This window comes from Diabrotica virgifera, chromosome 8 (genome assembly GCF_917563875.1).
Source record: "Diabrotica virgifera virgifera chromosome 8, PGI_DIABVI_V3a".
In the NCBI taxonomy this organism is placed as follows: Eukaryota; Metazoa; Arthropoda; class Insecta; order Coleoptera; family Chrysomelidae; genus Diabrotica; species Diabrotica virgifera.
This window is the reverse complement of record NC_065450.1, coordinates 218,669,789-218,683,200: the sequence shown is the minus strand read 5'-3', so window position 1 is coordinate 218,683,200 and position 13,412 is coordinate 218,669,789. Positions and strand designations below refer to the sequence as shown.

The window sequence follows — 13,412 nt, the reverse complement described above, 5'->3', positions numbered from 1 at the left end:
AGTAAACTAAGCAATGGAAAGAAGAAATCTGCAGGTAGGGGACTGGCAAAACAGAAAGAACTGGAGAAAACGGTTGGGTGAAGGAATACAATGAAAAATGTGGACATCCTTAATATACATTTATCAAGGAACTAGACACACAAAATAAACAAAAAAATGTACTACAAGATCACAAAAAATGTATATAATATTATATAGGTGTATATAATATACAATACGGCTAATCGATGAAATAGTTATGATAGCAAATTATACATTTACATACCTTTGGAAACTGGATTCACAGGAAATGTTCTTTTTTTAAAAAATCTCATTGTTTGACTGAATAATTTCAATACACTGAGAATCGAGTGAATCGTTGAAATGAATTATGCAATAATTTTGTTCATGAAGACGTGTAAATTCCAGCGATAATAGAAAATTGGAGCATTGGTGTATTGAGGGAAATTCTGAAGGGGTTTTGTTTACACTACGTTAGAAAAATGTATGAGGATATAGCCCAGGAAATATTTTTTTCAAGACAGCGCAATAGTTGTAGTATTTGACAGTTTTAGTTAATATGTACATATAGCCAGTGGCGTACAAGCGGCCCGGTGATTTTATAGAAAAGCGACCTCCCATCCTCATTTTACCTTCTATTTTCAGGATATTTTAATCGTTATTTATAAAACAAAAATACAAAAATATAAATTATTTTTAAATCAAGCATTAAATTTTAAATTCAATGAAATTGTTTAAAATTTGCTGTTTTCTTATTTAAGGATAAGCAATCTTACAAAAATAATAAATATCACATGTGTGACAATGTTGTTTGCAGTAAGGCAGAAACCATAATTTCCTGAATAAATATATATATATATATATATATATATATATATATATATATATATATATAAATTTAATGTGATTAAAAGATGAAAATAAAACAAAATTTTGAGAATTTTTCAATTATGTATTAAGTTGAATTTTAGTAAATCAATAATAATTATACAAGAGAGTACAAATACAAGTACAGTACAAATACTTTAATTTAACAATATTTTTCTACAACCATGTTAAAAATCCAATTTTTAGCACTCCATAGGAGCGTTAAAAATGCTACTTTAAGGCCTAGTGCTTTAACATTTTTAAGACACTGCAGTTAAAAGTGGATTGTCTAATTGTGAAACGTCAAAATATTTATATTTCATTTATTAACATTAATATTAATAGTACAATTTGCGCAATTTGAAAAAGGTGGTTTAAAAGTTTTTTAAAATTTAATTTAAACTGTATTATTGCAATTTTAACAGGTTTGTAGAAAAAAAAAGTTTATGTAACGGTATAATATTTTCGCTAAGAATTTTTAGACATTCCCCTCGAGTGTAGACAACCAGCTCTACCTTTTACGGGTCATAGGTTTCATGGTTTCAGCAATTAACAAAAATATTGTATTTTATAAAATTTAACGTTTGTAGAAAAAATATTGTATGATATACGTGTTAAAAAGTACATTTTTAAGGCACTCATGTGAATTGCAGAATTCGCTTCGCTCATTCTGCAAACTTTCACATGCGTGCCTTAAAATTGTACTTTTAACACTTATATCATAAATAACTATTAAATGTTAATACAACGCATTAATCTAAACATTATTTGGCAATTATTTTATAAAATAATTAACTCTCATTCAATAATTTCCGCATTAAGGGCGTAGGCTCAAAATTTCACGCCAATGTGTTTTAAAAGCATTCATTTTTTTTTCGAATCCTGAGAAAACTAATAAGTATTTTTGAAAACTTTATACGCAGAATGAAATATTACATTATTACCGAGGGCGTAATGTCCCTTAGAATAACCAAAATGTTTCTTTTGAATGAAATATTTGAAATTAAAAATCACACTAAATTTCCTCTTTTTTTACCCCCTGTAACTTATTAAAATAAACATTATAGAAGGTTGCAGGGACTTTCGGCCCTCAGTAATAATATAATCTTTCAATCTGCGGTTAATTTTTCAAAAATTTTTATTAGTTTTCTCAGGATTCGAAAAAATAAATACATTTAAAACACATTGGCGCGAAATTTTGCGCCTACGCCCTTAAAGAAGATTTTTGAGCAAATTCGTCGATTATTTCATTATTTTCAAGCTCGTGCAAAGTGTCTTTTTCTATAGCCATTAGCACAAATATTTCTAAGTGATCTTGTGTTAAAATAATTCTTAACCTATTTTTTATGTATTTCAACGTTGAAAAGCTTCTTTCACAAGATACTTGTGTCACTGAGAGAGTTAATAAATGCTTATTTATTTGTAGCAATCACTTATTAATTTACTTAAACTGAATTTTACAATAGAAAAAGATTTAAATTTTTGTGAAATGTTTTGTTAACATCAGATTTAGAAATTTTTGTGAAAAAAAACTTATTTTGCCGGCCTCAAGAGGCCGCAGCCTCTCGGTGATTGCACCGTTTCATTTATATGGCCAGCACGCCACTGCCTATAGCAGGAAAATCGATATATTTTTTGCATAAATCTCGGGAAACTTTATATTTTCAATATTTTATGTTGTATGTTATTAGAAAAAAAAATAGGTCTGGGATAAACAATTTGAACAAAATCCACAAGGAAAGAATTTTCCTACAGCTGGCTGTATTCCATCTATCACAAAAAAATTTTATTGATAAATCCTTTATAAAATGTATAAAATTATTAAAATCCCTTAAATGGCTACATAAATCAGAACGTTTTCGATATATAAAATATCATTATCAGTGCTAAATGCAAGAATTGGTTAATCAAATGTTGAGCCACCAAAAAATACCAGGATATAAACCCTTCAAATGGTATAAAAATGTTTTACATTAACATTAAGTATTACTTAAAATTTCAAACGATGGATAACATTTATAAAGATATGGCCTTTAGGCACTGTATGACTACACCATCACGTGAATTGCTGAAGAGGTGAATTGGTCTTTACATCAGGAATGTTAGATTTTTTTTGCTTGAAAAATGGCTTTGGAAGAGCCAATTAGCCAGACTTGTTTGGGATTGATTGCAGATTAATAGTCATATATTTCTTATTTCATAACGTAAGTACTACAATATTATTTTTTTGATACAACATATTATTATATTATTTTTTTTTATTATATATTTTAATTTGTTTTAATCACTTTTTTTACTTCTATTTTTTGTTATTTTTTTACTTGTTTTTTTTTCTTTTTTTTTTGTTTCTATTTTTTTATATATATTTTTGGTATTATTATTTTATTATTTGTTCTTTTTTATATATTATTTTTTTTTCTTTGTAATTTTTTCAAACCAAATTAACAAATTATGCCTAGTTTACAACTTATTATTATAGTCATTTACATAATTTAACATGTTTATAAATAAGATGAAGAATTTCCATATCATTTGTAAATATTAAAGTATTAAGGTTTATTGGAATGTTAAATGGCAACTAGGAATGTTAGAGTTGCAGTTCGAACATTTTATGCCTCAATCGCAAAATTATTTTTTACGTACTGTCAAGTTGTCAAATAACAACCTAAGTAAAACTATAGTTACCACAACTACGTTAATATTCAGGTAAATGCTGGTACTTATTTGAAAACTAATTTATTGAAAATTCACTAAAATTTTTCTCATATAAAGAATATTTAGTCGGACATTAAACGTTGAAGGCACCACGGGTACTACGGATAATAACTCTTTCGGTCAACGCATATCCCTCGGACCAGCAGTCCTCACACCATTGACCTCAAGCCTTATTAACCCTATAATACCCTTGATACGTTAATAACTATAATAAAACCATTCTAAATAGACTTGGGTAAGAATCTACTGTTATCACACCAGTTATCTCTTAATTTCTATTATAGACTGATAATTTTTAATTTTTTTAATTTGCTTAATTATTTTTGACGACAGTTAAACTAACAACACTACTAACGATGCTTTTAAATGAATAACGAACTAATTTATTGGGTAACTACAAATAAACTGCAATTAATTGTACCTAATTATTTACTTTAATGCGTTCACATATTCTCCATATCTGTTCATACCTCTATCTATCTATCTTCGAGCCTTAATCTATCCATCTTTGGACATCCCCATATCCCCCTTCTCTTTAATAATAATAATAATAATAATATGTTTATTAGTTTTCATGTACATGTATCTGTATATATAGTGTAGGAAACAGAGGTTGAACTTCGCAAAATCGACACAAGTCCGGTATTATTTTTTTTCTGGTATATCAAGGGGTGCTTATTATGAGACTAACTTTTTCTTAAAAAATTTCTCCCCGGAACCCCTCTTTCCATCCCATTAAAGGGGGTAATTTGTGGTTTTTGCGAAACGTAGCCCTTCCTGTACCTTTTGCAAAAAATTTTCTTAATAGTAAAATGAAGAGGACTATATTTCCTACTATTTATTTCTCGACAGCAGCGTATGTCTATCACCCACCGTTAAGCGAGGGTGGCGCCCCAAAGTTGACAAATTTAAAAAAAAGGTGTCTAAAAAAATATTTTTCCCTAACTGTAATAAAAATTAAGAAGAAACTCTGGAGAAATTAATCACAAATAAGTGGCTGATTTTTTGGTATAAGTTTTATTTAAGGGCAATTGCCCATTTTTTAATTACAGGGTGTTACATTTTAAAAAACCCCTTTTTATATAATCTGAACCGCCTATGCTAGAGTAAAAAAACTTTCAGCGATTATCCAGGTACTGGTGTTATTTACAAATTTCTATAATGCACCCCCATTTTTTTTCGGAACCACCCCCAAAAAAAGGAGAATTAATAAAGCAAGTCATTTTCTTGGAATCCTTCACACACCATGCCCTTTATTAAAATGCTTCATATATCATTTTGTGCACGTTCTTATTACCCATGCATGGACACCAAAAGCGATTTCTTGAAGCAACCCCTGTAGCAAAAAAAAAATAAATAAAGGGGAGGTTGAAAAAAAAAACATTTTTTTCTTTTTGACCCATATGGACATATGCTCCATCAATAGGGTTTTTCATAAGTATATATGATTATTGTAACATCCCTGCGGAAACTACTCCTATCCTTAAAAATAAACTGCAGAAACTTCCCTTGGAGAGCATGTTTTTACGATTATCTCATTTTTTACTATGCCTTTTTTTCGTATAAGCAACCGTTACGGCACAGTGGCGCCGTAAACCTCAGAAATGCTTTGGCGGGCTCCAGTTTTTGTTTTTTTTTCGTCACCTATTCATTTTATTGATAACGTACTTATGGAAAATAAAAGAACACACACCGTCTGCTACACATTATGACCTATGCATATTTTATTTTCTTTGCACCCTAAAGCCACAGTGGTGGCCCAAAATCAATTTTTGATTATTTTCTTTATTAATTCTCCTTTTTTTTGGGGGTGGTTCCGGGGAAAATATGGGGGTGCATTATCCAAATTTGTAAATATCACCAGTACATGCATAATCGCTGAAAGTTTTTTTACCCTAGCATAGGCGGTTCAGATGGTATAAAGAGTTTTTTTTTAAATGTAACACCCTGTAATTAAAAAAATTGCAATTGCCCTTAAATGAAACCTATACCAAAAAATCAGCCACTTATTTGTGATTAATTGCCGCAGGGTTTCTTCTTAATTTTCATTACAGTTAAGGAAAATGTTTTTTTTAAAACCACCTTTTTTTAAAATTTTGTCAACTTTGGGGAGCCATCCCCGCTAAACGGTGGGTGATAGACATATGCTGTCGGGAAATAAATAGTAGGAAATATAGTCCGCTTCATTTTACTATTAAGTAAATTTTTTGCAAAAGGTACAGGAAGGGCTACGTTTCGCAAAACCACAAATTACCCCCTTAAAAGGGATGAAAAGGGGGGTTCCGGGGCGAAATTATTTAAGAAAAAGTTAGTCTCATAATAGGCACCCCTTGATATACCAAAAAAAAAAGTAAAACCGGACTTATGTCCATTTTGCGAGGTTCAACCTACTATTTTTCCTCAGCATTTTAAAACTATACGACGTATCCTTTTCATACTTGGCAGAAAGTGCGACTAATATACACCCTGCTTAATTGTGATAAACAAACGTATAGCGGTAGGCTTTCATTACTATTTTTGCTAATTTTATTTCCTTAATTTTTAATAACTTTTCTTAAAACGAAATAATATGGGTCATATAAATTCACATGTAAAATACAAACCAGATGCTAAGAGGGACACAGTTTTACGAAACGGAATGTATCCTTAACCATATGTTTTTGGTGTGTTCAGTTTAACAAACTGAATTCCCCAAAAATTAATTACCTTATCAGACCTTATGTCAATAACTCACAATTGGACATGCATTAGAAAACGTAAAACTGCAGAATTGTTTCAACCTTTAAACGCCAGATCTAAATAATTTATTGCCCATCTGATCAGATGGTAAAACACAAACAGATTAGCGTCTGTGGTTTCTTTTCAGCCACTCAGTCAGTCTTAAACTGTACGCAACTGGAGGAATTACTATTTTAGTGCCATTTTTAGATTCTCCAACAATTTCTACGTAAATAATATACTCTTCATTGGTAATGATAAAGTCATTAGTTTTCGAGATATTTGAAGTTAAATATGAAACATCACAGTTATTTTGATTAATTTATGATATGATTCATATGATTAAAATTTAAAAATTATTTGTACTCAGTACTTTAAAACTATTTGGCGTATCTTTATCATACTTGGCAGAAAGTGTAGGTACTGTACACCCTACTAAATTAAGATAAATAAACGATTCTAGCTGCTACCAGAGGCGTACGACAGGATATAGTGGCTGGTTGATCCTACCCAAATTCTACGCCACTGACGAAATTGCTATTTTATTGTAATTTTATGATTTTTCAATACTTTTTTATGTAAATAATATACGCTTCATTCGTAACGATAAAATTATTAGTTTTCGAGATATTTGAAATTAAAAATGAAACGACACAATACATTAATCAAAATAACCGTGTCGTTTCATTTTTAACTTCAAAGATCTTGAAAACTAATGACATTATCGTTACGAATGAAGAGTATATTATTTTCATAGAAAGTATTAGAGAATCCAAAAATTGAACTAAAATAGCAATTCACTTTCCCCCGTTGTACGCCTCTGGTAATAGCCAGAAACGTTTGTGTAACATAATTTAGTAGTTTGTACAGTACCTACAGCTCCTGCCAAGTATGAAAAGGATACGTCTAATAGTTTTAAAATGCTGAGCAAAAATAATTTTTAAATTTTTAGATAAAACACCCTGTAACTCAGTAAGGAACCACATTTTATTAAAGTGTTTTAGGTTAAATCTTCGTATTTTGTGCTAAGGTTTCTCCAGATATTATATGGACAATGATTAATGAAACACACTGTATATTTTATACATATCAGGTAAGGAATTAAATATTTTTGGAGCTTGATAAAGGATGTATATTTGTCCTAATTTTTTTTTTGCTACTTTCAGTTTTAACATTTTTATTTGTTTTCCACTGGTTTCTATCTAGCGCCGTGGTTATCCATCTGGATCCTGCATGCTTTTTCAGGTCGTCGCTCCATTTCACTTGAAGCCTTCATCTTCTTTTCTTGTGTTCTCATGGTCGCCAGTAAATCATCTGCTTATTCCATCTTTCATTTACTTGTCGGATGGTGTGATCTGCAAATTTACATTTGAGTTTTGTCACCTGTTCCTTAACGTACTCATACCTCTATAATTCATACCTCTATAACTGTTCTGTTACCAGATTATCTAAGATATTCCTAACCATCCTCTTCTTGTTCGAGTGACTCATCCTGTAAGGAGATTGGCAATTATCACAGCCCGTTTTATTATGTCTGCAACGGTTCTGATAAATTCTATTGTTGTCGTCTTTCCTGTCTTTTTCACTTTCCCTTCTATATCTAATAGCATAAACTCATATTTTTCATTTCTTAGTATGTGATCAAAGTAGCTCAGTTTTCTTTCCTTCATATTGTCGAGTATTCTTTTTTTTATTTTTTCATCTTTCTTAATATTTCCGTGTTTGTTACGTGTGTCCATGGCATTTTCCACATTCTTCCATAACACCACATCTCCAAGCTCTTTTTTCAGTTGTGTCCGTAATTGTCCACGCTTCAACTCCATATAAAAGGAGAGATAATACTTAGCATCTCAATACTCTAGTTCTAATTTCTATTCCCAGTTTTCCATTGCATAATACTGTTTTCATCTTATTAAAAGCGCTTCTGGTCATCTCAATACGTCGTTTTATTTCGAGGCTGCGGTCCCATTGTTCATTTAGTTCACATCTCAAATAATTGTATCTGGTACTTTATCTAAAGCTTTTCCTTTAACGTAAATTGTTTCTTCTTCAATATTGTTCTTACTGACAATCATGATTTTTATTTTTTTGTGTTCATAGCAATTCCATAATTCTCGCAGTACTCGCAATCTCGCGATAAACCAAAATTTGCAGCCTTTCTCTGCTGTCTAGAGGGAGTATTGTATCGTCTGCATATCTGAGATTATTCACCATCATCATTCTCTTTGCCTTATCCCTATGCGGGGTCGGCTTCCCTAATTGCATTTCTCCACACAATTCTATCTTGGGTCATATCAATGTTAATCCCCTTTACCGACATGTCCTGCCTAAGCGTCTCCACCCAGGTCTTCTTTGGTCTTCCTCTCCTACTTCTTCCAGGAATCTGCACTTCAGCTATTCTTCGTATTGAGTGATTAACGTCTCGACGTTGAACATGACCAAACCATCTTAACCTATGCTCTCTCATTTTGGCATCAATTGGTGTCACACCTAGACTTCCGCTAATATACTCATTTCTAATTTTATCCTTCTTTGTCACTCCACTCACCCATCTAAGCATTCTCATTTCCGCCACATGCATTCGTTGTTCCTCTTTCTTTTTCACTGCCCAACATTCAGTTCCGTACATCATAGCCGGTCTTATGGCTGTTTTATAGAATTTTCCCTTCAGCTTCATTGGAATTTTTCTGTCACACAACACACCAATCGCTTCTTTCCACTTCATCCATCCAGCCCTAATTCTACTGCATGCATCTCCATCTATTTTTCCGTTACTCTGTAATACCGATCCTAGGTACTTAAAACTATTGCTTTTCACAATCATTTCACCATCCACAGATACCATTTTATTTGTAGTAACTCCATCTTTAAATGAACATTCGAAATACTCTGTTTTTGTCCTAGTAAGTTTTAAACCTTTTTCCTCCAGAGCTTGTCTCCACTGTTCCAGTTTTTGTTCTAAGTCTCTTTCACTATTTCCTATTAACACTACATCATCAGCATACATTAGGCACCATGGAATGCTACTTTGTAGTTTCGCTGTTATCTGGTCCAAAATTAATGAGAATAAATAAGGACTAAGCACCGAGCCTTGGTGCAATCCTACTTTCACCTGAAATTTATCAGTCTCTCCCACACGTGTCCTAACACTAGTCGTTACTCCCTCATACATATCTCTCACAATCTTTACATATTCGCCAGGGACTCCTTTCTTATTGAGTGCCCACCACAGAATCTCACGAGGAACTCTATCATATGCTTTCTCAAGATCAATGAATACCATATAAGCGTTGGTCTCTTTATTCCTGTATTTTTCCATCAGTTGCCTTACAATGAAAATTGCATCTGTTGTTGATCTGCCCTGCATAAAGCCAAATTGATTATCGGATATTTCGGTTTCTTCACGTATCCGTCTATCAATTACTCTCTCCCATATTTTCATGGCGTGGCTAAGTAGTTTTATAGCCCTGCAGTTTGTACATTGTTGTATGTCTCCCTTGTTTTTGTAGACAGGTACTAATATACTGCTTCTCCATTCGTCTGGCATTTGTTCAACTTCCATAATTATATTAAATAGACCTGCTAGCCAACTTATTCCTGTCTCTCCCAATGCTCTCCATACTTCCCCAGGAATGTCATCTGGTCCGACTGCTTTTCCTTTCTTTATTTTTTGAAGCGCTTGAGCCACTTCCTCGTTTGTTATTCCGGTAACCATTGCTGTTACTGTCTCCGTTAACTCCACAGGCTCTCTGTCAAATTCTTCATTTAATAAACTGTCAAAATACTTTCTCCATCTCTTTTTGACATCCTTTTCGTGAATTAGTATTTTATTATTTTTTTTTGATCTCGGATACATCTAATCTGATTAAAATCTCTTGCTTTCTTTGCTCTCTGTTTGGCTATTTTATATATCTTTGCTTGGCTTCCCTGGTATCAAGTTGATCGTATAGGTTTGAATACGCTTCTGCTTTAGCTTTTGCTACTGCTACTTTCGCTTCCTTTTTGGCGACCATATAGTTTTGAAGATCTATGTCCGATCTGGTTTCTTGCCACTTTTTATATAATTTTCTCTTCTATTTTATTTTGATCTGAGATTATTGACCAATGTTCCGTTCATTGATATGCCTTCATTGTACACATCCTTGTCGTAACCATACGGGAAGTTATATTATTACTTGAAATGACCATATTCATTGAATTGAAGAATTTTATGAGGACCTAGAAACAGCTTTACATACTACACAAGAATTATGGGTGACTTTAATGCGAAAATGGGGCTTTAAACAAGATAAAGAAATGAGCTTTAAAGAAAAGAACGAGGGCAAATATTGCTCAACTTTTTACAATAGGAAAATTTATCCATGATGAACAACTCTTTTTTCACTAAAAATCGTCAGTGTAAATGGACTTGGATGACCCCAGATAGCAGTTTCAAAAATGAGATAGATTTTAGCATAACGCACACAAGAAATAATCAAAGATATTGCAGTACTCAAAAAAATTTCGATACGAAGCGACCACAGAATAATCCAAGCAAAGATACGATTCAACGTCAAATTGGAAAGAACCAAGGTGATCTTAAAACATGAAAGATGAAATGGATTTCCAAAGAAAACAACGATCTCTATGACATAATAAGACATAGAAAACAAAATAGAAGATAGTGAACAAGCAAATAATGAGATAACGAAGGCAGTAAAAGAAACGGAAAGGGAGTGCTGTCCGATGATCGTGGCTTTTAAAGACAAACTAAGCCAAAATACCAAAGAGCCAATAGATAAAAGAAGGCAGCTGATGGAAAATACCACTTCAACTACACAACAATGAAGGAATTAAATAAATATATCCATCGAATTATCGAAAAAGACATAAAAGAAAACAACAAGAGAAATAACTAAAATAATAAACCTGCCTTGATCTTTTTTATCTAAAATAATATAATTCAAGAAAACAAAAGTCTAAAATGTTCTGAAACTTTTTTCTTGTGGCATGTTAAATTTAGTGTTTGTTTATAGGGGATTGAGCCACAATTGTTGGTATAATGAAAATTACATTTCTTAAATAACTATTGTTTGATGTTTCGATTTCCACTCGAGTGGAAACTACGTCACCACTATGTTCCATTAATCCAGGTAGGGATAATCCTTGGTATAATAGACAGGTGAGCTTCCACGTCGTATGGGACGCAAGCCGCACAAGAGATAGATGGAAAGAGCTGAGGGAGACCTCTGTCCAGCAGTGGAAGCGTATAAGTTGATGATGATTCAGTAAAATAACTACATTTCGTAAAATACCAGTGCGGTTACTTGATTTAAATTTGTTATTTCAGAGCTCTATTTCAGCAACTATCAAGTACATTTGAAATACATCAATATAAAAAACGATTAAAGCTTTACTTACAGTCAAAATACGTCTTGATTTTCGTAAATATTTCGTCCCAGGAAAAATGAATCATATTGAAAACCACGTCTTGCTTTTTAAATTAAGTTAATTTCAGTTTTAACCAGTAAAACTGTCTTAATATATGCTAGCCGTATTCAAGCGCTTTTTTTTGACTCATCGAACTTTTCTCGCAACGAAACTGTAGGTAGAATAGTTATGTCGATAATATGTACATACTTATGCACTGTTTACTTGAACTGTATACTAAAAGTGAATAATAAATATTTACATCTGATTAAATTATCGCTTTATTCTAATCAAGGCTGACGTATCAGTAGCAGCTTATTTTGGTTTTGTTTTGTACTTTAGAACTAATTAACTACGTATACTCCAGGGTAATAAGCTGGAAATAGACCATGTTCGGGACACTCAAAGATACAGGCCTACTTTTTTAGTTATTGCAGACCTATATAGGAAGAAAACCTACCAGTTTCCTGCCTAAAGTTCGTGTCCGTTTTTTGATTAATAACAATTTAGTGCACAAATCGCGACTTTTTGCACCCCATTCAAAAGCTAAACAGTTGACATAAAACTACAAAATTTAATTTTTTAGAACATTACAAAACCTTCAAAATGCCGATTTTTGAAAGTTAAAATAAAAGTTATTTGTTAATAACTTTTACTAAAACTACTTTAGAACTTTAGCGTTTCACACAAAGTTGTGTATTGGGGTACTTAACAAACCCTCCATTTTGAGACCGATCCATTAATTAGTTTAAAAGTTATTCTATTTGTTTATCCCAGATACCTTTATTTTGCAATAACATAAGACAGAAAATAATGAAGATAAGGCAATTCTGCGTATGTCAAATGAAAGTAGAAAATAGATATTATCAAAATGTACTAAAAAAAGATAAAAAATTATCTAATATAGTCAAAAATACTAATGCAAAATTTTTGAAATTTTGTAGTTTATAAAAATTTAGAACAACTTTAAAAATATTGTCCGTAGAAAAAATCATTTTACATATTCGAAAAGTTAGTATTTTACACGAATTTTTAAAAATGTTGTTCAGTTGGTGACTAGTCGTGGTAAATGAAGGGGGAGCTGGGAGCCAACAAATGCACGAATTCAAAAACTAAAAAAGGCAACTTAAAACTACTACCTATCATTTTCTATATCTCGGGATCTACCGAATATATTTTGATCTTTCTTTTTTTAATTTGTATGTAATTTTTCTGTACAATATAAATATGAAATTTGTCTATTTGCAATTTGACATTTATTAATTAATAAACAATCTAATTTGTTTAGGTAAACAATTTTTGAAAAAATAATTTTTTGCCAAAAATCCATGTTTTTAATCAGACTATCATTATTAATACTAATATTAAAAGTTAAGGTATACTTTAATAAATAAATTATATTCAATAAATAATTATCTAATAAAAATAATTTATTTATGCCCGGTTGCACCAACAGATCTTAAGCTTAAGTCGAGAATATCATAAGAATTAATATAACATAATTATAATATATTACAATAAGAATACCATAATATAATAATAGATATAATTGATAATAAGGTAAGAATCTAATATATAAAATTATGGTGCAACGTAAGTGATACTCAAGGAGGCCCTATCTATAAGTAGAGCTTAGCTAAGCTGGAGCTTAAGATTTGTTGGTGCAACCAGGCATTATTAATGTGAACTTTAACTTTGTATGA

The 13,412-nt window shown here is 31.5% G+C and overlaps 1 protein-coding gene across 3 annotated transcripts in view; it reads right to left on the bottom strand.

Moving 5' to 3' along the window:
• Positions 1–13,412, bottom strand: part of LOC114336430 (putative inorganic phosphate cotransporter) — a 76,517-nt gene that overhangs the window by 37,641 nt on the left and 25,464 nt on the right. The window contains exon 1 of one of the 3 annotated variants that reach the window (XM_028286795.2): positions 11,701–11,940. The exons of 1 other annotated variant lie outside the window; for it this stretch is intronic. In XM_028286795.2, coding sequence (XP_028142596.1) covers positions 11,701–11,755 — 55 coding nt within the window. In that variant the 5' untranslated portion in view covers positions 11,756–11,940. Of the gene's footprint in view, positions 1–265; positions 355–11,700; positions 11,941–13,412 lie in introns of those variants that run through there. One more of the 3 variants, XM_028286803.2, reaches the window with a different exon arrangement.